The 20257-nt window shown below is 37.4% G+C and overlaps 4 protein-coding genes across 6 annotated transcripts; 3 read left to right on the top strand and 1 right to left on the bottom strand.

Annotated features, from left to right (window-relative positions):
* Positions 1-85: 85 nt before the first annotated feature.
* Positions 86-2823, bottom strand: LOC105951389 (coatomer subunit zeta-1). Its single transcript, XM_012974812.2, has 6 exons — positions 2526-2823; positions 1549-1708; positions 1012-1159; positions 836-913; positions 545-629; positions 86-437 (listed from the first exon to the last, which is right to left on the bottom strand). The coding sequence occupies exons 1-6, from the start codon at positions 2526-2528 to the stop codon at positions 378-380; spliced, it is 534 nt and encodes a 177-aa protein (XP_012830266.2). The 5' UTR covers positions 2529-2823; the 3' UTR covers positions 86-377.
* A 510-nt stretch (positions 2824-3333) lies between these two features.
* LOC105951593 (Transcriptional coactivator/pterin dehydratase) lies at positions 3334-5110 on the top strand. Its single transcript, XM_012975048.2, has 6 exons — positions 3334-3435; positions 3548-3594; positions 3978-4072; positions 4350-4435; positions 4522-4648; positions 4826-5110. The coding sequence occupies exons 1-6, from the start codon at positions 3391-3393 to the stop codon at positions 4981-4983; spliced, it is 558 nt and encodes a 185-aa protein (XP_012830502.1). The 5' UTR covers positions 3334-3390; the 3' UTR covers positions 4984-5110.
* Positions 5111-5431: 321 nt separating this feature from the next.
* LOC105951390 (double-stranded DNA-binding family protein) lies at positions 5432-7629 on the top strand. Of its 2 annotated transcripts, none has more exons than XM_012974813.2 (7): positions 5432-5565; positions 6414-6479; positions 6593-6645; positions 6759-6823; positions 7033-7124; positions 7202-7273; positions 7372-7629. In XM_012974813.2, exons 1-7 carry the CDS (start codon positions 5563-5565, stop codon positions 7405-7407), a joined length of 387 nt encoding a protein of 128 aa, XP_012830267.1. In that variant the 5' UTR covers positions 5432-5562; the 3' UTR covers positions 7408-7629. The 2 variants fall into 2 exon arrangements, with proteins under 2 accessions (XP_012830267.1, XP_088678157.1); XM_088822031.1 differs by having other exon boundaries at positions 5480-5565; positions 6414-6482.
* A 9594-nt stretch (positions 7630-17223) lies between these two features.
* On the top strand, positions 17224-19110 carry WRKY71 (WRKY DNA-binding protein 71). 2 transcript variants are annotated; one of them, XM_088822029.1, is made up of 4 exons: positions 17224-17666; positions 17697-17777; positions 17903-18052; positions 18490-19110. In XM_088822029.1, exons 1-4 carry the CDS (start codon positions 17308-17310, stop codon positions 18920-18922), a joined length of 1023 nt encoding a protein of 340 aa, XP_088678155.1. In that variant the 5' UTR covers positions 17224-17307; the 3' UTR covers positions 18923-19110. The 2 variants fall into 2 exon arrangements, with proteins under 2 accessions (XP_088678155.1, XP_012830503.2); XM_012975049.2 differs by having other exon boundaries at positions 17224-17777; positions 18490-19109.
* The last annotated feature ends 1147 nt before the right edge of the window (positions 19111-20257 follow it).

Below are 20257 nucleotides of genomic sequence, written 5' to 3' on the forward strand. Positions count from 1 at the left end.
CTTGATTGAAGCTTTTATAATTATCTAAATGAATATAATTATATTGCTTATATGTAGTAAAAAAGTTATTCTGCATATACTGCAATTAAAAAAAATTACCTTTATACTGTAAAGATCAAGTAAAGCTTAAACCGAGCACAAAGAATACAATTAGATCTAGTTCCTTTTACTTCGCTTTGCCATATAAGTTCATTGGATCAGTATCTCGACACATTTAAGAAAGTTCAGGCAAATTACACAACTAAGTATTGGAAATTTGATCAGCATCCTGCAAATATCTCATTTTTTGTTTCCTACCTACGATATGTTTGTTTTTTTACCCCTAAAGAAAAACAGGCAACTTCAAAAACCTTTGCGGATTAATCCATGGACAGTTGTCACTTCAGAAGAGACCTTGTAAGATGTTCGCGTGCAGTTGCTATTGCTTGACTTAATGTCTGCATAAGTCAAAATCCGAGATCATCAGTTACCACAAAAAAATATATTTATTTAGTTTCTTGCCATGGATCCAAATTTGAGAAGTAATAAAAAGCTAGTTACAAACCTGCTCAGAAAGTGGTGCTCCGGAATCAATGCTGTGACTTGCAACTTTACCGGCAATAGTAGTTGCATCCGTTTCAAGGATAATTCTGCATAAATCAAAAGGTTATAAAATTAACATGATCAAACATTTTATTTTCCTTTTTCTCAGAATACGAAACAATAGAAAATTTATTTTTTCAAATACTCTTGTTCTGTTACTGTATGTATGACATGTGATGGGGAAAAAAATTGATGGGGAGAAAATTTGATGGTGAAATCTAAAGGCGTGTGTAGTAGAGAAGCATATGCTTACCCGCCATCAACAATTTCATCAATGCATAGGAGAATCAAATCAAGATTCTCAAGTGCTTCCTTCTTTTCAACATTGCCCCTGGAACAAGCAGCCAGAAAGAAAGGAGAGAACATATACGAATTAAATAAAGGAGCAAATATCACTAGAGGCAAATATAATGAATGCATGGTAACTACCTAAGCAGAATATCGATGGCATCAAAGAATCCCTGAAGAACTGTGCTCAAAATGACTTCATTTTCATCTTCACCTCCAGTAACATAAAAGTGAAGATCTTGAACAAACTTGTAGACAACAACGTTGTTCTCAAACATAGCTATCTCCACTGTGACAAGGTAATAAAACATCAGAAAAGGAAACTCGAGTCCAAACTTAACATAAGAAAAAAACCACCGTCTCAAGCAGCCTCAAGAAATGAGGAATAACGGAGGAATTCTAAATAAGACAAATGACGATTTAAAAGGCAAATACAAAATATATATACAATTATTAGCAAACGAGATGGCATGAGGTAACCAGCCCCAGAAAGAGTATCAATATTGACATAATTACGTCTAATTTAGTATGTATATTAGTGATATACATTTGAGGCGGAAGCTCTGTTAATTATAATCAAGCATGCTCGTCGTAAATTGGAAATAATAATAGAATTCAAATAATTCAAATAATTGCTACCAAATTATGCAAAATTTTAAAGTCGTAGAGCAGCATCACCTTCAGTCCGAGCGTTTGTCTTCTGAGTCTTGGTAAATACAGTCTTCTCAAAAGCTTCCTTTGCAGTATTGGTAGGCCAGTCATCTGAATAGTACTTAGCAGCGATACGTTTCCCTTCTGAATCGAGAAGAAGAATATTCTTCACAGACGGGCATAAATCCTGGTAAAAGTAAATTTCTCAATATACGAAGAATCATTGTAAAACTGTAAATATGAGAATTCGGATAATATTTTTTTTAGTTGTATGTCAAGCTTGCATGCACTACAAAATACGATCCGCACAAAATTAAAATTTTCGGGTTGCCGTGTTCGAGTGCTATCTATTCCTCGTAATCTTTTCAACAGCACAATACAGTCTTCATTTCTCATTTTCTTCTTTAATAAACAGAGACTACAGCTATTAACACCACCTTAATTTGAGATAATTAGAGGAGGCTAAGTCACATAAATAATTAACAGCAGCAATGACTAAAAGAAACCAAAAAAAATAATCATAATTACTTATAAATTATAATCAGCAACACCATAGAAATTCGTGCAAGGGATTTATGATAAAAAAATATATATAATTCAAGTAAATTCTAAAACAGAAACACTGATTATCGAATTTCAACTAATCTAAAATCCATGCTTCAGATATACAAATTGAACTTTTGCAAGCCTCGGGTTGATAAGTTTAGGAATGAGTTTTAAGGAATAACTGAATCCAGCTATGATCGACAAAAAAGAGGCTAAAATATAAATAAACAATAATAATTTAAAAAAAAAAAAAATAGAGAATTTTCTGGAGAGATCAGCGGATACAGGTGGTGCCACTGAAATAACAGCATGCCCAAGGTTATACAGTAACAGATTTACAGCATTTCTTATCAGCATGAAAAAAATTATCAGAGTAAATATTTTGCTGCGTATGCGTGCGTGTTTGTGTGTGTGAGAGAAAGAGAAAGAGAGAGAGAGGAGAGAGAGAGAGAGAGAACCATGATCGGCGGAGAAGATCTAGGCTAGGGCGGAGATTGCCGAGCTCGTCCTTCGGAGACGGAGAGAGATAGAGAGAGAGAAGAACGCTTTATGCAAGTCTCAAGTTTTCTTCGGTGTGTCAAGTTTTATTCAATAAATGAAATACTAATTCCAATTTTGCTTCGATAAATTCTAGAAAATCGGAATCATTATTTCGGAATTGAAATGAAAAAACTTGTTTTAAAATCGAAATTTTTCGGATTTTTGTAATCGGTGGAATTTGAAAATTCCAATCATGATGACCTTATTGACCCACAATACAAAATGAATAATAATATTAATATTATAAGTCTTATCATAGGAAATAAGTTAGAGTAGTCAGAAATCTAGAATCGAATGGAAAATCGAACCATAGTATTTTTATTCCAATTCATTTGAAAAATAATCGGAAAATTTGGAAATTAGAACTTTCTGAATTCAAAATGAAAGATAATGTTCCGAAATCGAAAATTTTCAAGGGGAAATTCGAAATATTTCATTCCGGTTTTCACCACTACTTTGTAAATGTAGAAATTCCGAATAGATTATCCGGGAATATTCTAATACAAGATATATAAGTATTTCCAATATATATAAATTTTTTTTTTAATTAATAATATATAATGTGTAAAGATTTATGTATTAAGAAACTAAATATTTAATTAGTAAAACATGATTCAAGGGAAATAGTGGGCCTTTTTCGTATAACTACAAAACTGAAAAAGTCCATCATATAGCAGGCCCGTTTATGTAACCCAGCCCATAATCGTAGTGGTTCGGGCCCATTAACGGACCGTCTCAAGCGGCGTTATAAACGTGTCCCACTTAGAAATCGCCGTTAAGAAAATGACGCTTCAGTCTCGTCTTTGCGCTCTCTCTTCCACGGCACGTGTACGTCACTCCGGCCTCCGCCACCTCAACCCCCCTCCCCCTCCGTCTCACGCACACACGCACAATCTCTCTCTCTCTCTTCGATTACTGAGTTTTCTGTGATTTCATTTAGGTTTTATTGGCTCCGCTCTCGCTGAAAGTCTGGGCTGACAATGGATGGTAATTTTTCTTCGATGCCCATCTCTCTCTCTCTCTCTCTCTCTCTCTCTCTCTCTCTCTCTCTCTCTCTCTCTCTCTTGCAAAAATTGGTAACGATTTAACCTGATTGTGTAACCTGATTTTCTCTCTTACATTGCTTATCGTATTAGTTTTTGTTTTGAGTTGCGTATGAAAATTTTAGCTTAATCAAATATGGGAATTTTTGTTCTTTTTTTTTTTTTGGTAGATCCAATTAGATATTCTATCACACTTGAATTCAGCTCGAATTGCAACTCATGCTAGTAATTACAGCTCATAAATTAGTTAGATTGCCTTGTAATGAGGTCTAATATATATATGTATATATGACAATGCTGTCCGAAAATGTTTGTGTCTGCGTACAGCTCGAGTATTCGTGTACCTGATAAACGTCATGGATCTGGATGCTTGCCAAGAGTTAGCGGTCTTAGTGGGATTAGGGCTTTTTGTACTAACCAAGGTTAGTGGTCGAATTGAGCTACTGCTCTTGATTCTTCAATTGTTAGTACATCTTCAGATAGACAAGATAAAATGCAATTTAAAACCGTACTAACGGAATAACTTTCCCGTAAGTATTACTGGATGTCACTCGAGGAATCCAATCAAACAGTAATTTTTTCACTTCCGGTGCCGTGTGCTTTTTGCTTGTTTTGTTTAGCCATGTGCTGCGGTTGTTGATTTTTATCGATCATTATATTCAAAATTTGATGATAGTTGTTATGTTCATGTTTACGCAGATTTGTCAATCAAGAAGTGTGTGCCATGCAGCTCCAAAGATTTGAAGCCCATGACTGACGAGGCTGCCAACATTCTGATCCAACGGGCACGGATATTTCCTATTCATATATATACACTCGTTTAATTATCTACATAAGTTGTATTTAAAACGTCAATAATTTATAATTTTAGGTACCTGGATGGAATCTGGTGAAAGATGATGATGGTACACACAAGCTCCACAGGTCATGGAAAGTTAAGACGTTTGTGAAAGGAATGGAGTTTCTTCGTCTTGTAGCTGACGTCGCTGAAGCAGAAGGTATGATTTATACTTTATCAACTTCCCTCGTTTATTGTAGGTATATCAATTTTGATTCGAATTTTATTGGCATCTTATATAGTCGGGTTTATATACAAGATCAGCTCATTTTTCTCCGTTTTTGTTTGGCCGTTTATTGAACTTTATGTTTTCGACATATGTATTTGTATGTTACAGGTCATCACCCGGATCTTCATCTCGTTGGATGGAATAATGTAAAGATTGATATATGGACACACGCAGTGGGTGGACTCACCGAGAACGACTTCATACTCGCTGCAAAGATTAGTGGACTCAATCTCCATCACCTTCTTAGGATTACACCTTCTCATTAGTTACCTACATTAGTTTATTAGTTTCTGTTTTTTTTTTTTTTTTTTTTGCACTCTGTAAGTTTGTCGAGATCGAATTGAAGATGAATGCATTTTATTACTCAATTAAATAACGGTCTTCTAGATGCTACACCTCGTGATATGCAAGTGTGTAGTTTTACAATTTTGGAAACACACAGTTACACACACATATATATGTATTGGTGCGTGTAAAGTATGTATGGATATATGCATGTGTATACCCAAGAACACAAATAGAACAATTTATTATTTGAAAGAAAGAACAAAAAAAGGATTAAGATCACCTAAAGTTAACGACTTCCATGGAGAGCCAAAAGCGTAAATCGGTAAACGGAACTGTAGGGAATTTGAGAGTAAAGAACAAGAGAGGACCCGCCAAATGGACCGGGTTAGATATAGAAGTTAATAAAGATACCCGACTGCGTTATTCGGACGCAAGTGCGGGTCCGTGGTTATATTCGACTACAAATACAGATATATTAAATATTTCTCAGCTTTTAAACGCTTAATTTTTTTATTTTCTTTTGGCACAGACAGAAAACTCAAATCTGCAGAAATAAAATGGTAAGCGACGTTTTCCCGTATATGTTTAGACTGGTTTTTGTAATGGATTTCTCTATTCTGTTTTTTGTTCGATGAAATTATTTTTGGATTTCTCTATTCTGTTTTTTGTTCGATGAAATTATTTTTATTGTTGCTAGGGTTTTAGCTCCATTGATTTGCTTCAATCAATTGTTATGATTGTGCTCGCATCTTCTTTTTCTTTCTCCGATTTCATTAGATTTGTGTATGAGCTGATTATGCTAGCCTTCTTCATGATGATTTCTCCGGGCTGTGCGATATCGCAGCTTTGATGTTTAGTTTCTCATTATTAAATTTTGATTTTGGAGTATAATTTACTTTAATTAAGGAACTTAGGTTTCGTTCAGTTCGCAGGCCAAGGCAGTGAGCTTCTGAAATTCCTTTTCTGTAACATGTTTCTGTTTGATTCTAATGGTGTAATGTGCTGAGTTGTGTGTTCCTATATTAGTTTTCCCAATTGAGCAAACCTATGTTTTCTGGTATCTGATGGTGAAAACAAATTCGGATTAGCTGGGTGATTTTACGGTTGTTTAGGCGTTTGCTTTAGGTGGTGTATTAGTTTGCGTCTTCATTCTCTGTTGGTATTTTTACACACCTGCTTATTCAGCCAAATGTCGTAGCTGTGAACTATTTTTGTGGTCCCTTTTTTCGTCATTCGTCGTGTAACACAAGATTCTTGACTGTCACTAAAGAGATAACGAAGAGCTAATGTGTTAATCAAAGTTGTATCTGTTAATCATGGATTCGTCCACGTGCAGTTGATTATAGTGATTATCAGAATACGATATCCCGAATTTTGGTCATATGTTACTAATTTGATTGTATTGTAGGCTGACCCGGAATTGGAAGCGATCAGGCAAAGGAGAATGCAGGAGCTAATGGCTCAACGTGGCATGGTAGTAATTCTTGTTTCTTGTTTCTGTTCTTCTTTGTAGAGTATACGTATATTTTTGTTTTCGTGTTTGTTTTCTTTAGCATAATCTCTGCTGACTGGATTATTGACTTGCAGGGTAGTGGGGGTCAAGATCCCGAAAAGCAGAAAGCCCAGGAAGAAGCTAAAATGTGAATCTTTCTTCTTTTCATCTAATTTTACCCGTCATTTTTTTTTTGTTGAAGTCCTTTCGGAAGTTCCTCTGTAAATATTATCTTGATCTGAACTGAGGGAATTGATTTAGGGAGGCAGAGGAACAAAGGCAATTGATGCTTACTCGGATTTTGACACCTGAAGCACGGGCAAGACGTAAGTGGAACCCTTAACTTGTGTGACACCACATAAATTCAATGCCGTATACAACGCGTGAGATATTGAATTTGTTATGATCAACTTCTTGAAATGCGTATTACATAGATATTCGTGCTGAAAAATAACTGCATTGTGAGAATGAAAATAACTGGCTATGTTTCTCAGAAGTTACTTTTTCATTCGTGTGTATGCATTCGTATGTGCAGTTGCTCGAATTGCATTGGTAAAACCCGACAAGGCCAGAGGAGTTGAGGATGTGATACTGAGAGCTGCTCAAATGGGACAGATTGTCGAGAAGGTAAATTCTCGCCATATTATTATAATTTTTTATTTTATTTTTTATGAAATTGCATTAAATTTATTTCTGCATTATAGGTATCGGAGGAGAGGCTTATATCGCTACTAGAACAAATCAACACTCAAACGACTAAAGAAACCAAAGTAACAGTAAGTCGCGATTCTTGATTGTTCTATTGTTTCTTTAAATGAATTTAATCCTATGTTCATCTTCTAGTTTTTTTATTTGTTTTACGTTTTTTTGTCAGATTAAAAGGCGGCAGAGTGTTCTTGATGACGAGTAGCTTCTTTGAAGTCATATGAGCAGTCGTATGATTATACGAGGCGTGTTTGCATTACATTATGAATGTTTATGGATTTTTGTTTTCTTGGAAACTCACTTCTTTTAAGATTTTTATGTGTGATTCACCCTATTTGTACTTGAGATACCATCCAGAAAAACACAAGTAAACCAACACTAAATAAAAGGTAAAATGAAAAATGCTAGTGTCACAAATTCAGACCAATTTCTTCTATTCAGTCAATTGGTTAACTTCTGTCGTAACTGATATTCGGATCCTTTGGTTCGTTTCCTTTCGTTTTTTGTTCTTCTGAGATAAAATCAGATTTACCGTACGCACATTTAACGGAATTTGAACCTGCAATTTCTCCAAATTGTCAAATCTTCAAAGCTATATTTCAATGCGTTTAGTGAGTTCGAACTGCTAATACTATCGACTCTTGTTATTTACGAGTAAACAATTCCTATGGAACTACCAGACATTTCTTTCGTGTAAGCAAACTAGTTCGATCAAGAATGCAATAAACAAAATAAATACTATATAATTCCAAAAAGTATACGAAGTTTGGCCTTTTCGATACGACTTTTTAAAAAGCTGGACAAGTCGAACATTGACTCGGAAACGAATCTTCCAACTTTTGCCGTTTTTTTCTTCCTCCCGTCCCGCGCCAATAAGATTAATAATCTATCTAATCTCTTTTGGGGTTTGTCTAAATGTGCCATTATTGGAGATAATCCATTCTTAATTAATTGGGATTAGACCAAGTCAAGTCTTGTTCTCCTTTTCATGCAATTATATCACCTAATACTACTTTTCTGTTCTTCACTCACAAATCGATGAACATATACATACACATATATAATGTATATGTTGCTATATTGCGGTCTTCCTCAAGAGTTGTTTACTCAACTGATCCCACTACATCATCTCAAGTAGCATACAATTAAAATTAAAATAATTACAAAAGAAAAATGGAATTAAGAGATAATTGCGGCATGACCAACCATCGTACTCTCTCCAACATTTCTTAAATCGCATGGTCAAGAATCGGGACCGATGACATGGAATCAAACACGAAGACCTTTCACATTTGAGACTGCTAAGTAAACCAATAATTAATTAGCAGAAAATTGTTTTTAAATTAATGGAGATATTAATTACATTGACTCATTCAAAACATTCCAAAGTGGAGTAGATGTCACACAATTATGATTGAAGCTCTCTTGACTTAGCTTCCATGGGGTACGTACGGTTTTAGTCAATCCGATTATTCGTTCCAATAATATTATTAATGATAATTATATATATAAAATAATTAATCTAAATTCAAGAATCTGAGCTATATACAAAATGATGATAATTATTAATTTTGACAAGATTTGATTTAGGGTTTGCTCATGAAATGGATGTGTCAGTGTCTGAAAGATTCCATTTTTTGGTATATATACATACAAACCTAACAAATAAGCTGCTCTCTTCTGTACTGATAAAGACTTGCAATAACAATTCCAGTAAAACCAATGACCATACAGTATATATGTGTGTGTGTGTGTGTATATATATATATACACATATATAGTGTACATTATTTATGATAATGTCACATATAATGGAACCAAATTAATTCAAGTCAATAATTTCATGCTCTTTCTTTTCTCACTAGCTTTCAGTTTCATCATCATCAATAATTTCTCCCTCTCAAGCAATCCCTTCATCAATAATAGGAGTACATACATTTATTTATATATATATTTAGCCATTTGTAACATGGTTCTGCAAAATATGTTTGGCAAGTTAACTAATTAATTAATAGTACAATGTCAGACCTCTGATTTAATTGTCACTTGTCTCGGAAATTAAACCGGCAAGCAAAAATTCTTAATCGGTGATTTATGCCTAACATTTTGTTAGGCCTAAATACCTAACACACAAGTGCACGTATCGCAAACAAATAGTAAAAGTGGACTCGTGAGAGTCGGATGTCGATCCCACAGGGAATACTCAAATTATCATATCCTAAGTACCGAATTCTAACAATTATGATTTTTATCTAGCCTACGCAAGGTTCTGAAATTTAATCAACTAAATAATTAAACTAATTATGAAAGCAAATAAACACGAGAAAATATCAAGTAAAAACGGACCTAGGATTTCATCTTCCCTATGCAAGAATTGCTCACCCAAAACCCATCAATTATGAAATATATGATTCCTGATTATTAACCCGAGACACTAATTTACTCATAACCCGCTATCGCGCGTATTATGACGGTTCACTATATGTCTATGCAAACCAATTATGAATAAAGCATTAACTAACAAGTCTCGTAAATGGCTACCTAAGGTGATATCTGTATGTCTACGACACCACATGCAATTGACACACTCATCCGGTGAAAACTACTCGAAGGTTCTTTTACTTACTGTCAAATTATGATAATAGCTCTGTCGAGTCAATCCCAATAATCACAGATAAAACACATAAATTGATCAGGTTCATGCACTAACAATCATAACAAGTAAAAGAAATAATCATAAAATCATAATTGCATAATCTCAGGAAAACGGGTTCACCATCCCCACATAGGGTTCCAACAAAATCCTAGATTAAAAACTTAACTACTCATGTTCTCTACGAAAAACATAATAAAAATATAAAAATACATAGATTAAGAAAATATAGATAAAAGAAGAATTGTGATGAAGATTTGTCAATTCTCCGTCTTCGTTTCTTCGTTCTCTCGCTCCTCTTGCTCTAAGATTGTGTTCAAAAGTCCTTTGATTCGTACTTGGTTTGCCTTTAAATAGATGTCCCATTGGTAGAAGAATTTAGGTTTCCTTGTGTGATTAAAAGTCCAAAATTGTCTCCAGCGTGTTTTGGCGCGGCCGCGTGAAAATCAGTGTAATTCTCACACGGCCGCGCGAGAATCGCCGAAACCTTCTGCCCTCATTCTGCAGTTGGCGCGGCCGCGCCAAAAATAGGCTAAATTTGGCACGGCCGCGCGGGCCAATTTTCAGCATATTTTTGTTTTCTTCCGCTTTTGCCCGTTTTTGACCTTTTTTGGCTCGTTTCAACCTTGGAACTCCCAAATCGTCAAGTTGTACCTAAAATACAATAAACCACTTATTAAGCACCATTAAATCAATAAAAGTATACAAAAATCCTCGTAAGAAAGTATACATTGAGTATAAAATATACACTCAACACCTTGCATACTATAATTAAGATTTAAAAAAAAAAAAAATGTTGATGTGCTAAATGATGCTACTCAAAAGTCGATTGGGCAATTCAAGAGGCTTCGATCCCAAAATTGCAGAGAATGCCGAAAGTTACTGCCACGTGTCCGAGGTAGTTGAAGGTACAACCCTACTCATTGCTGCTCAAATGTTGATTGCGCAATCCAAGAGTATTTGAACCTGTAAAAAAGTAAATGTTTCGATCCGAAAATTGCAGAGATTCCGAAAGTTACTGCCACGTGTCCGAGGTAGTCGAAGGTACAGACCCCTCTCATTGGTGCTTAAATGTCGATTATTGCGCAATCCAAGAATATTGGAACCTGATATGCCTAATTGGGCCAACCCAATGGGCCTACAATTTCTTTACCTACTGGGCTACGAGCCCAATATCGAAAACCAATATCACCGAGGCCCAAACACCTTCAAGTAAGGCTTGGGCCCAACAAACCCAACCCAACCCAATAAACGACATATAAATAGAGGTTTTACTTATTTTATTAAGGTACGTCCTATTAACTGAGCAATACTACAATACGTATTCTCTGGACTAATTCTATGATCAGCACGTCTGACTTGAGCGTCAGAGGGGTTTCTGCCGGATCAACCCCCGGCGTAGTTCACGTGTGTTCATCTCGCAGGTACCTCAGGATCATCAAGTTGTCAAGCTACTGATCCGCTTTGCTCTCCCAATACATTTTCTACACTACCCCAGGTGATCTACATTTTAGCATCATCATTTTGGCACCGTCTGTGGGAACGATGCAAACCAGATCACGTAGCCAACAAGATCCTCCTGAGGCGTCTGCTCGGAGAGAAAATTACACATCTAACGACCTCCCACCTCGTGGAGGCTCTGGCTTGCCACCTCCTCCACATCCCATGGATCCGCCTCGCGAGGTTCAGGTGATCCCCCTCGGGACCCACCACTCGCCGATCCACCACTCCCTGCTCCTCGAATGGTTCAAATAACCGAGGATGCGCTTCAACGCATGATAGCAGAAGCTTCAACTCGCGCTGCCACAGAGGCCGTGACTCAATATATCGCCACGATGGGAGCAAATGCTCCCAACGCGATACCAGCACCTGCTCCACATGTGGAGCCACCTATGGCACCACCGCCATCGACTCCCTGGGGGCTTACATAGCCACCTATGGCACCACCACCATCGACTCCCTGGGGGCTTACATAGCCACCCATGCCACCACCGCCATCGACTCCCTGGGGGCTTACATCGCCCCCAAAATATTTCGTTCGCCAAGGGTTATCGACTCCCTGGGGGCTTACATCGCCCCCAAAATATTTCGTTCGCCAAGGGTTATCGACTCCCTGGGGGCTTACATCTGCTCCCAAAATATTTCGTTCGCCAAGGGTTATCGACTCCCCGGGGGTTCACATCGCCCCCAAAACATTTCATTCATTATAGCAGGAGCCAACGCTCCTCCTCGTGAGGCCCCACTGGGTCCTCAACATGATCAATTTCTACTTACTTCTCGAACGGTTCAGATAACCGAAGAAGACCTTCAGCGTATGATCACGGAAGATTCAACTCGTGCTGCCACTGAATCAGTGGCACCATATATCGCCAAGGTGGGGCATCTCAACCCAGTGGTTCGTGATCGCCTCATCCTAAATGGGGGGCTATCCCATCCTAAAGTTGGGCATCTCATATCAAGGGTGGTACATCCACTGACCTTTCATCCCCAAGGGGGTGCACATCCCATCTCAAGGAACGAGGATAATCTCCCTACTCAAAAAATAGAACATCCCCAAGGGGGTGCACATCCCATCTCAAGGAACGAGGATAATCTCCCTACTCAAAAAATAGAACATCCCCAAGGGGGCGCACATCCCATCTCAAGGAACGAGGATAATCTCCCTACTTAAAAAATAGAACATCCCCAAGAGGGGTGCACATCCCATCTCAAGGAACGAGGGTAATATCCCTATTCAAAAAATAAAACATCCCCAAGGGGGTGAATATCAACCAAATAAAAAAGAAAAAGAAAAAAGATGAAGAAGAAAGAAGAAGAAAAAAAGAAGATGAAGAAAAAAGAGAAGAAGAAAAAAGAAGATGAAGAAAAAAGAAACAAGAAAAAGAAGTAGAATAGAAAAAAAGAAGAAGAAAAAAAAAGAAGTAGAAGAGAAAAAAGAAGAAGAAAAAAGAAGAAAAGAAAAAAGAACAAAAACAAAAAACACAAGGAAGCGCGCGCACATCAGCACCGCGCGGTTGGCCAGGGAGCCTCGGTCCGCGCGCGCGGCGAAAAAAAAAGAGAAAGAGAAAAAAAAAAAAAAAAAAAAGCAAAGGAGGCGCGCGTGCAGTGCACGCGCGCGCGTCAGCAAAAGCCAAAAAAAAAAAAAAAAGGCCAGGAGGCGTGCGTGCACAGCACGCGCGCGTGGCGTACACGCGCCAGACGCACGCGCGTGCAATGCACAGCAAAAAAAAAAAAAAAAAAAAAAGGGCCAGTATGCGCGCGTGCACAGCACGCGCCAGCAGCAAAAAAAAAAAAAAAAAAAAAAGGAAAAAGGAGCGCGCCTTCCCATGCACGCGCGCGCGCCTCCCAAGGCAACCTTGGAGCGCGCGCTCCCATATAATTGGGCACAACTTTCACCGCCCTCCACCAAATTGCGCGTAGATTTTGACTCGCTTCACCAAATCGCATGAGAATTTCAACGCGTTCCACCAAATTGCGCGAGCTCTTTAACGCACCCACCAAATTGCGTTCGCTATCAAATAGAAAAAAAAAAAAATTATTTCTCCACACCATGCCAACGATTAACGCAAGACTACAACACCGATCTACTCTCGACAAGATCCGGTACCCTTTTCAACGTGGCTCCCACATCCTCTCGAGAGTGGGGGGCTTGCGAGACAACTCCCACGAGGAGCCAACTCGCGCAGTAATACAACCCGCAGCGAGACAACTCCCACGAGGAGCCAACTCGCTCGGTACTACAACCGGCAGCAAGACAACTCCCACGAGGAGATAACTTGCTCAGTCATATAACCCGTTGCGAGGCAACTCCCACGAGGAGCCAACTCGCTCGGTCCTACGAACCCACAGCGAGATAACTCCTACGAGGAGACCACTCGCTCCATCCTACGACCCGCAACGAGGAAACTCCCACGAGGAGCCAACTCGCTCGGTCCTACGAACCCACAGCGAGATAACTCCTACGAGGAGACCACTCGCTCCATCCTACGACCCGCAGCGAGGAAACTCCCACGAGGAGCCAACTCGCTCGGTCCTACGAACCCACAACGAGATAACTCCTACGAGGAGACCACTCGCTCCATCCTATGACCCGCAGCGAGATTACTCCCACGAGGAGCCAACTCGCTCGGTACTACAACCTACAGCGAGATAACTCCCACGAGGAGACAACTCGCTCGGTACCCCAACCCGCAGCGGGACAACTCCCACGAGGAGCTAACTCGATCGATACTACAAATCCGTTGCAAGGCAACTCACACGTGCAACCACCTCGCTCGATAATAAGACTCGCTGCGAAACAACTCCCACGAGGAGACAACTCGCTTAGAGCAACCTCAATCCACACGCGCCTAAATCGCGCATCATCCAATGCTCCTACAACTTCGCTCAAGACAACTCTCTCGAAGAGCCAACTCGCTCGATACTACAACCCGCAGCGAGACAACTCCCACGAGGAGCCAACTCGCTCGACACTACAAATCCGTTGCAAGACAACTCTCACGTGCAACCACCTCGCTCGATAATATTACTCACCGCGAGACAACTCCCATGAGGAGACAACTCGCCCGAAATTCACCATATAATCGCAAGCTCAAGTTAGCACGATTACAACCCTAGAAGCACTTAGAGATATTATGAGAATCTATATAGCCTGGCCAGCTTGATTACTCAAATTTATCTACTTGTTTTCGATGGGTCATTCATTAAAACGTGGCCACGGTCCAAACATACTTAAGACCCACGAGGTCTAACAAGGGGCACGACCCCCATATAAAAAAAAATCTTGAGAGCCTGATCCCCTCCTCAAGTACATCACGCAGAAGGCTATATGTAAACACATACAAGCAACGCGTCAAAACATTGAAAATTTCGAAAAATAACAACTCCCACGAGGAGAATACTAGCTCCGTGCTACTACATTATCGTGAGACAACTTCCACGAAGACGTAACTCGATCGATTCGATTAACCCAGAGACAACTCCCACGAGGAGATTACTTGATCCGTGCTACTACATTATCGCGAGACAACTCCCACGAGGAGATAACTCGATCAACACTATTACCCCGCGACAAGATAACTCCCACGATGAGATAAATCGCTACTACATCGTCGCGGGACAAAACCGACGACTCAATTAATTTATATCGCGGCAACTTTGTCGCGCTATGCGCCAACGCGCATTCACACCCCTCCGACACACGCTCCAACGCGTTTTCGCATATTATTAGGCCATACGCCAACGATCGACTTCTACAATTTTTACTCTCGACACGATCTGAGACCCATCACAACATGGCCCCCACATCGACTCGAGAGTGGGGGGCTTAATGATATGCCTAATTGGGCCAACCCAATTGGACTACAATTTCTTTACCTACTGGGCTACGAGCCCAATATCGAAGACCAATATCACCGAGGCCCAAACACCTTCAAGTAAGGCTTGGGCCCAACAAACCCAACCCAACCCAATAAACGACATATAAATAGAGGTTTTACTCATTTTATTAAGGTACGTCATATTAACTGAGCAATACTACAATACGTATTCTCTGGACTAATTCTATGATCAGCACGTCTGACTTGAGCGTCGGAGGGGTTTCCGCCGGATCAACCCCCGGCGTAGTTCACGTGTGTTCATCTCGCAGGTACCTCAGGATCATCAAGTTGTCAAGCTACTGATCCGCTTTGCTCTCCCAATACATTTTCTACACTACCCCAGGTGATCTACATTTTAGCATCATCAGAACCCATAAAAGTAAAGGTTACCGAAAATTAGTACAATATGTGACTTTGAATAAAGTAGTAGATTGGTTCTTTTGAATAAGTTCATTATGCATTTCTCTTTTGTAGACTCAAACTCTTATTTTTTTCTCCAAGGGTGGGTGGAGAAAAGACAAGCAATTCTTTTTTCTTAGTACATGTGTGTTCGTCCTTTAAGGTTTGATTATAATGCTTTTGGCCAAAAACTTTTCAAGATTTTTACATATGTTTTATTTCCTCGTTTTCTTGTTTAATTTATATTTCTGCCACAATTAATTTCACATGGACAATTTTTTTTTCGCCGACATATTTTCAAAGGTAGAAATTAAAGAGTCACAAAATTATTTCTCTATAGAAGATAAATGTCGAATGCGTGTGTGTGTATCTCGAGACGGACAATAATCGAATACACAAGTTAGAAAACAATCAAGAACGAAAACAAAAACCCGAAAAAACTCACATTTATATTATATTCTGCCAAATATTGAGAGGTTTACATAATTATGAACAAGAATGTTAGCTATAATATAATATACTACAATATAGTTAAAATCTACATTTATAAGATATACTAATTAATAAAAAGTGTTTGTCCTATTTAATTAGTCCACACCTTTTTTTATTGATAGGATTAAAGGCATCAGCCTAACCCTACTAGCTACATAATTTGTCTGTTTACAATTCAAATGCTATAATAATTATATCCGTATTTATATTAATTTTTTTTCTGTTTTAAAATTCAAGCAACCCTTTTATTTTCACACACACACAAAAAAAAAAAGTGAAAATATAAAAAGAAGGGGGTTAAAAATGAAAATAGAAACAAACCACGAGGGCGTATAAAAAAATTGAATGGCGCGCAGGGGGCAAGACAGCTATATGTAAAATAGAATGATTATAGGTTAACCACGGAGCACCTCCCACGTGCCAGTCACGGTCAAATGACGGTGCCCCGGTGGAGACACGTGTAAGACCTGGCCCCACCGGATGTTAACCCAAACTTTTGAAATGTTGACCGTTAAATAGGTATCTATTCTATCCTGACTGGACGGTTATTAACCCACACAAACCATCCATAGTTGACTTTTGCTCCCCTTCCCTCAATTATCCCAACATTTTTATTACACCTAATTAAATTAGGGTTCACATCCACCTTTATTTCATTTTTCGAATTTAAATCCACTAATCACTTAAGATATATACACCTTCATATAATAATAATAATAAATATAAAAAATAAAGATTTATATATTATGAATAAAATTAATTGTGCGGTGATAGAAAAGAAAAGGCGTGGATTAATATGTAGCACGCAGCAAAAATAGAATAATTCTTGTCAAGTACAATTTTTAGTGGCAAATGACACCAATTAGGTTTTGTCAAACTATCTTTACAAGTGGGCCCCACCCAAACCCCACCCCCACCCCACCCCCACCCACCCCCTTCTAGTCCTCCACGAAAATAAATAAATAATTATTTTGCAACTAGTGACCTCAATAACACCTTTTTCTCGTCAAAACTTCATATAAAGACAGCATATATAAAATTATATATATACATTTATATAATATATATTATATATATAATATATATATAGCTAATTAAACCCTTGTGTAACTTCATATATTTTTTTTCCTGCAATATAATTCTTCTTCCTTTCTTCTCTGCTTTTCTTAATTAGAACTTATTCATGTCGGAAGAACTCAGAGAATTTTACTACCACCAACCATATAGCGACGATCAGCGGCGGAACACTAGCGGCAGCGGTGGCGGCGGCGGCACCACGTTTCCGTACTCCGGCGGCCAATATTCTTCAACCTATAATACTGGCGATTCATCATCGGTTCATGCTCACTACCTGCAAATGTTCGATCCTTCTTACGTAAGCTTCGCCGAGTTTCTGCATGGATCTGCAGATCACAACTCACTTATAAATTCAGCTCCGGGCTTCTCCCCGAAATATTCTTCTCCGGCCGCCGTAATTAAGGAAGAAGAGAAACGGCCGCCGCCGGTGGAAACCCCAGCTACACCAAACTCTTCCATCTCCTCCTCCTCCACCGAGGCCGCGGCGGCGGCGGCGGCTGAGGAAGATTCAAACAAGGGTAGTACTGGTAAGAAAGCAACAACTGCCGAAGATGGGGAAGGAACATCAAAGAAAGAGTAAGATTTTTTTTATTTTCTTTTTAATTTGGCATTTTTCTTGCTTAGCTAGGGTTGATTAAAGATTAACCATTAATTAATTATATACTTAATTAGTGTTTATGTTTAAAAAATAATTAATTAAGGAGTAAAACGAAGATAATGAAGAAAGGAGAGAAGAAAGAAAAGCAGCAAAAAGTTGCGTTCATGACAAAAAGTGAGGTTGATCATTTGGAAGATGGATACAGATGGAGAAAATATGGTCAGAAGGCTGTTAAAAACAGCCCTTATCCCAGGTTTTTTATTTTTAATTATTTTTTTCCTTAATTAATTTCTTCAAAATTAATTAATACAAAATATAATCACGCAAGCAACGTAGCTAACTTGATTAGTTATGTACTTAATTAATTTAAGTATGGGCAAGAAATTAGTTTATTTATTTTTATTAATGTGCAGTATGAATGCAAAACCCTAAAATTGTTTTAATTAATTTTGATCATGAGTTAAATTTATGTTAAGAATAGTCTTATTGTTGACTGTATATATATTAATTGAAGTAAACTGCAAAAACAAAATTGAAGTCAGATGCAAATAGGAATATATTTTAGTCATTTGCACATGTTTAGGTTTTTCTTGCTTTCACACTCAATAATTAATTTCATGGCTTCAATTAATTATATATATATTATACAACAATTAAAATTAAAAATTGATCATATAAATACACTTGCAGAAGCTACTACAGATGCACAACTCAGAAATGCCCGGTGAAGAAGCGAGTCGAGAGATCGTTCCAAGACCCTTCGATCGTGATCACCACCTACGAAGGCCAGCACAACCACCACCTTCCCGCCAGTCTCCGGGGAAACATGGCCGGAATGTCGTTTGCTGCCGCCGGCTCCTCCTCAATGTTTGCTCCTCCGGCCTCGTTTTCGATGCAGGATCAAATTAGCTTCCCTCAAGAAATACTCTTATCTCAGAATAATAATATGCCACCTCAGCACCACCAACACCACCACAACCTCTACAGTTACGACGGAGGCCGCAGTACACGCAATTCGTATGATCAACAACAGCAGCAACAGCAGTTGTTTCAACAGTTCACAGATGACTATGGACTATTGCAAGATGTAATCCCTCCTTTATTTCCCAAACAAGAGCACTGAATTAATATTTCTCGATTTCTAACAAACCAAGTTACGTTACTTATCGAAGAGGTTTTCTTGATCTCGATTTCGATCTCTTTCTTACCAGATATTGGTTTTTTTTCTTCTTTTTTTTTTTTTCCGAAATGGACGATGTCGATCGATCTAGTGCTCGATCATGATCCATTATTTAGTTATATTGTTTTATATATATATATATATATATATATATATATATATATATATATATATATATATATATATATATATATATATATATATATATATATATATATATATATATATATATTTTATTTTTTATGATGTTTAATTATGGGAGAATTCAAAAGGTTTTATTATTGTTAGATGATGGGAAATATATAAGTAGTCTAAATTATATTAGACCTAGTCTCTACTTTAGAGAAAAGAACCCTAGTCCAATTATATATATATATATACAATTAAATTCTTATAAATCTATTGAATATACATTGGTAGTTTTTCACATTTGATTTACGCACAATCAAACATATTTTTACGTGGATGTGTGTAAAATGTATATATGCATGTATGAATGATGATTTATACGCGTGTATGATAAAATATAAACCGATGAAGATAACCGAGTGTGCATAATAACACAGAGCAATACATTTTTTTTCTAGAGCAATTCAATTCAATAATAAAAATATTATATATTGTCTATTAACTAATTTATTTATTATGTTTTAAAAAAATATATACAACGAATTAAAGAACACATTTGTGTATATATAGTGTATTATTAATTAATATATTATAGCTAACAATATATATGTACCTAGTAGGACTTGTTTCTTTTGTTTAAGAACTACAATGTATTATTATACATCTTTAAATTTCTAAAATATATGTACTATGGACGTTGACCAGTATATGTAGTCAACAAGCTGTTTCATATATAAAGTCAACTATATATAGGTAGATGATGCAAATTGTTGTAAATTTTGTTATGTAGTTATGGGATGCATACAAATTAAGGGTCAGTTTGGTCATTCCTTATGATATAATATATATATATATAATATATATATATATATATATATGCATGGGGATTTTATTTATTAAATATAATGGAATTTGAATGATTCAGAAGAATGCCACGACAAACGATTTGAGGTCACGAGTTGTTACTTGTACGTTTGATGATTTGATTCAATTTTTTTTTAATAATGTTAAAGATCACGCATAAATAACCTATAGTTATTTAAATAATGTTTCCTAATATTTTAGCATATTCAATTGATTTTCTTAATAATTCTGCAAATACATTGGACAGCAAATTTTATGAAATAATGCATAACAAATTGAACCCAT

Source organism: Erythranthe guttata, chromosome 8 (genome assembly GCF_056151865.1).
Source record: "Erythranthe guttata isolate IM_541 chromosome 8, IM_541, whole genome shotgun sequence".
NCBI lineage: Eukaryota > Viridiplantae > Streptophyta > Magnoliopsida > Lamiales > Phrymaceae > Erythranthe > Erythranthe guttata.

What these genes read in the sequence shown, in the direction of transcription:
- LOC105951389 (XM_012974812.2), bottom strand. An exon ending in GACAAACGCTCGGACTGAAG is followed by an intron (nt 1,160 to 1,548) that starts GTGATGCTGCTC and finishes ACCTTGTCACAG; the next exon opens with TGGAGATAGCTATGTTTGAG. An exon ending in GCCATCGATATTCTGCTTAG is followed by an intron (nt 914 to 1,011) that starts GTAGTTACCATG and finishes TGCTTGTTCCAG; the next exon opens with GGGCAATGTTGAAAAGAAGG.
- LOC105951593 (XM_012975048.2), top strand. Translation starts at nt 3,391, where the DNA reads ATGACGCTTCAGTCTCGTCTTTGCGCTCTCTCTTCCACGGCACGT. An exon ending in CTCTCTCTTCCACGGCACGT is followed by an intron (nt 3,436 to 3,547) that starts GTACGTCACTCC and finishes GATTTCATTTAG; the next exon opens with GTTTTATTGGCTCCGCTCTC. An exon ending in CCAACATTCTGATCCAACGG is followed by an intron (nt 4,436 to 4,521) that starts GCACGGATATTT and finishes TTATAATTTTAG; the next exon opens with GTACCTGGATGGAATCTGGT.
- LOC105951390 (XM_088822031.1), top strand. An exon ending in TGGCTCAACGTGGCATGGTA is followed by an intron (nt 6,483 to 6,592) that starts GTAATTCTTGTT and finishes ATTGACTTGCAG; the next exon opens with GGTAGTGGGGGTCAAGATCC. An exon ending in ACCTGAAGCACGGGCAAGAC is followed by an intron (nt 6,824 to 7,032) that starts GTAAGTGGAACC and finishes TCGTATGTGCAG; the next exon opens with TTGCTCGAATTGCATTGGTA.
- WRKY71 (XM_012975049.2), top strand. Translation starts at nt 17,308, where the DNA reads ATGTCGGAAGAACTCAGAGAATTTTACTACCACCAACCATATAGCGAC. An exon ending in GAAGGAACATCAAAGAAAGA is followed by an intron (nt 17,778 to 17,902) that starts GTAAGATTTTTT and finishes TAATTAATTAAG; the next exon opens with GAGTAAAACGAAGATAATGA. An exon ending in AAAAACAGCCCTTATCCCAG is followed by an intron (nt 18,053 to 18,489) that starts GTTTTTTATTTT and finishes ATACACTTGCAG; the next exon opens with AAGCTACTACAGATGCACAA.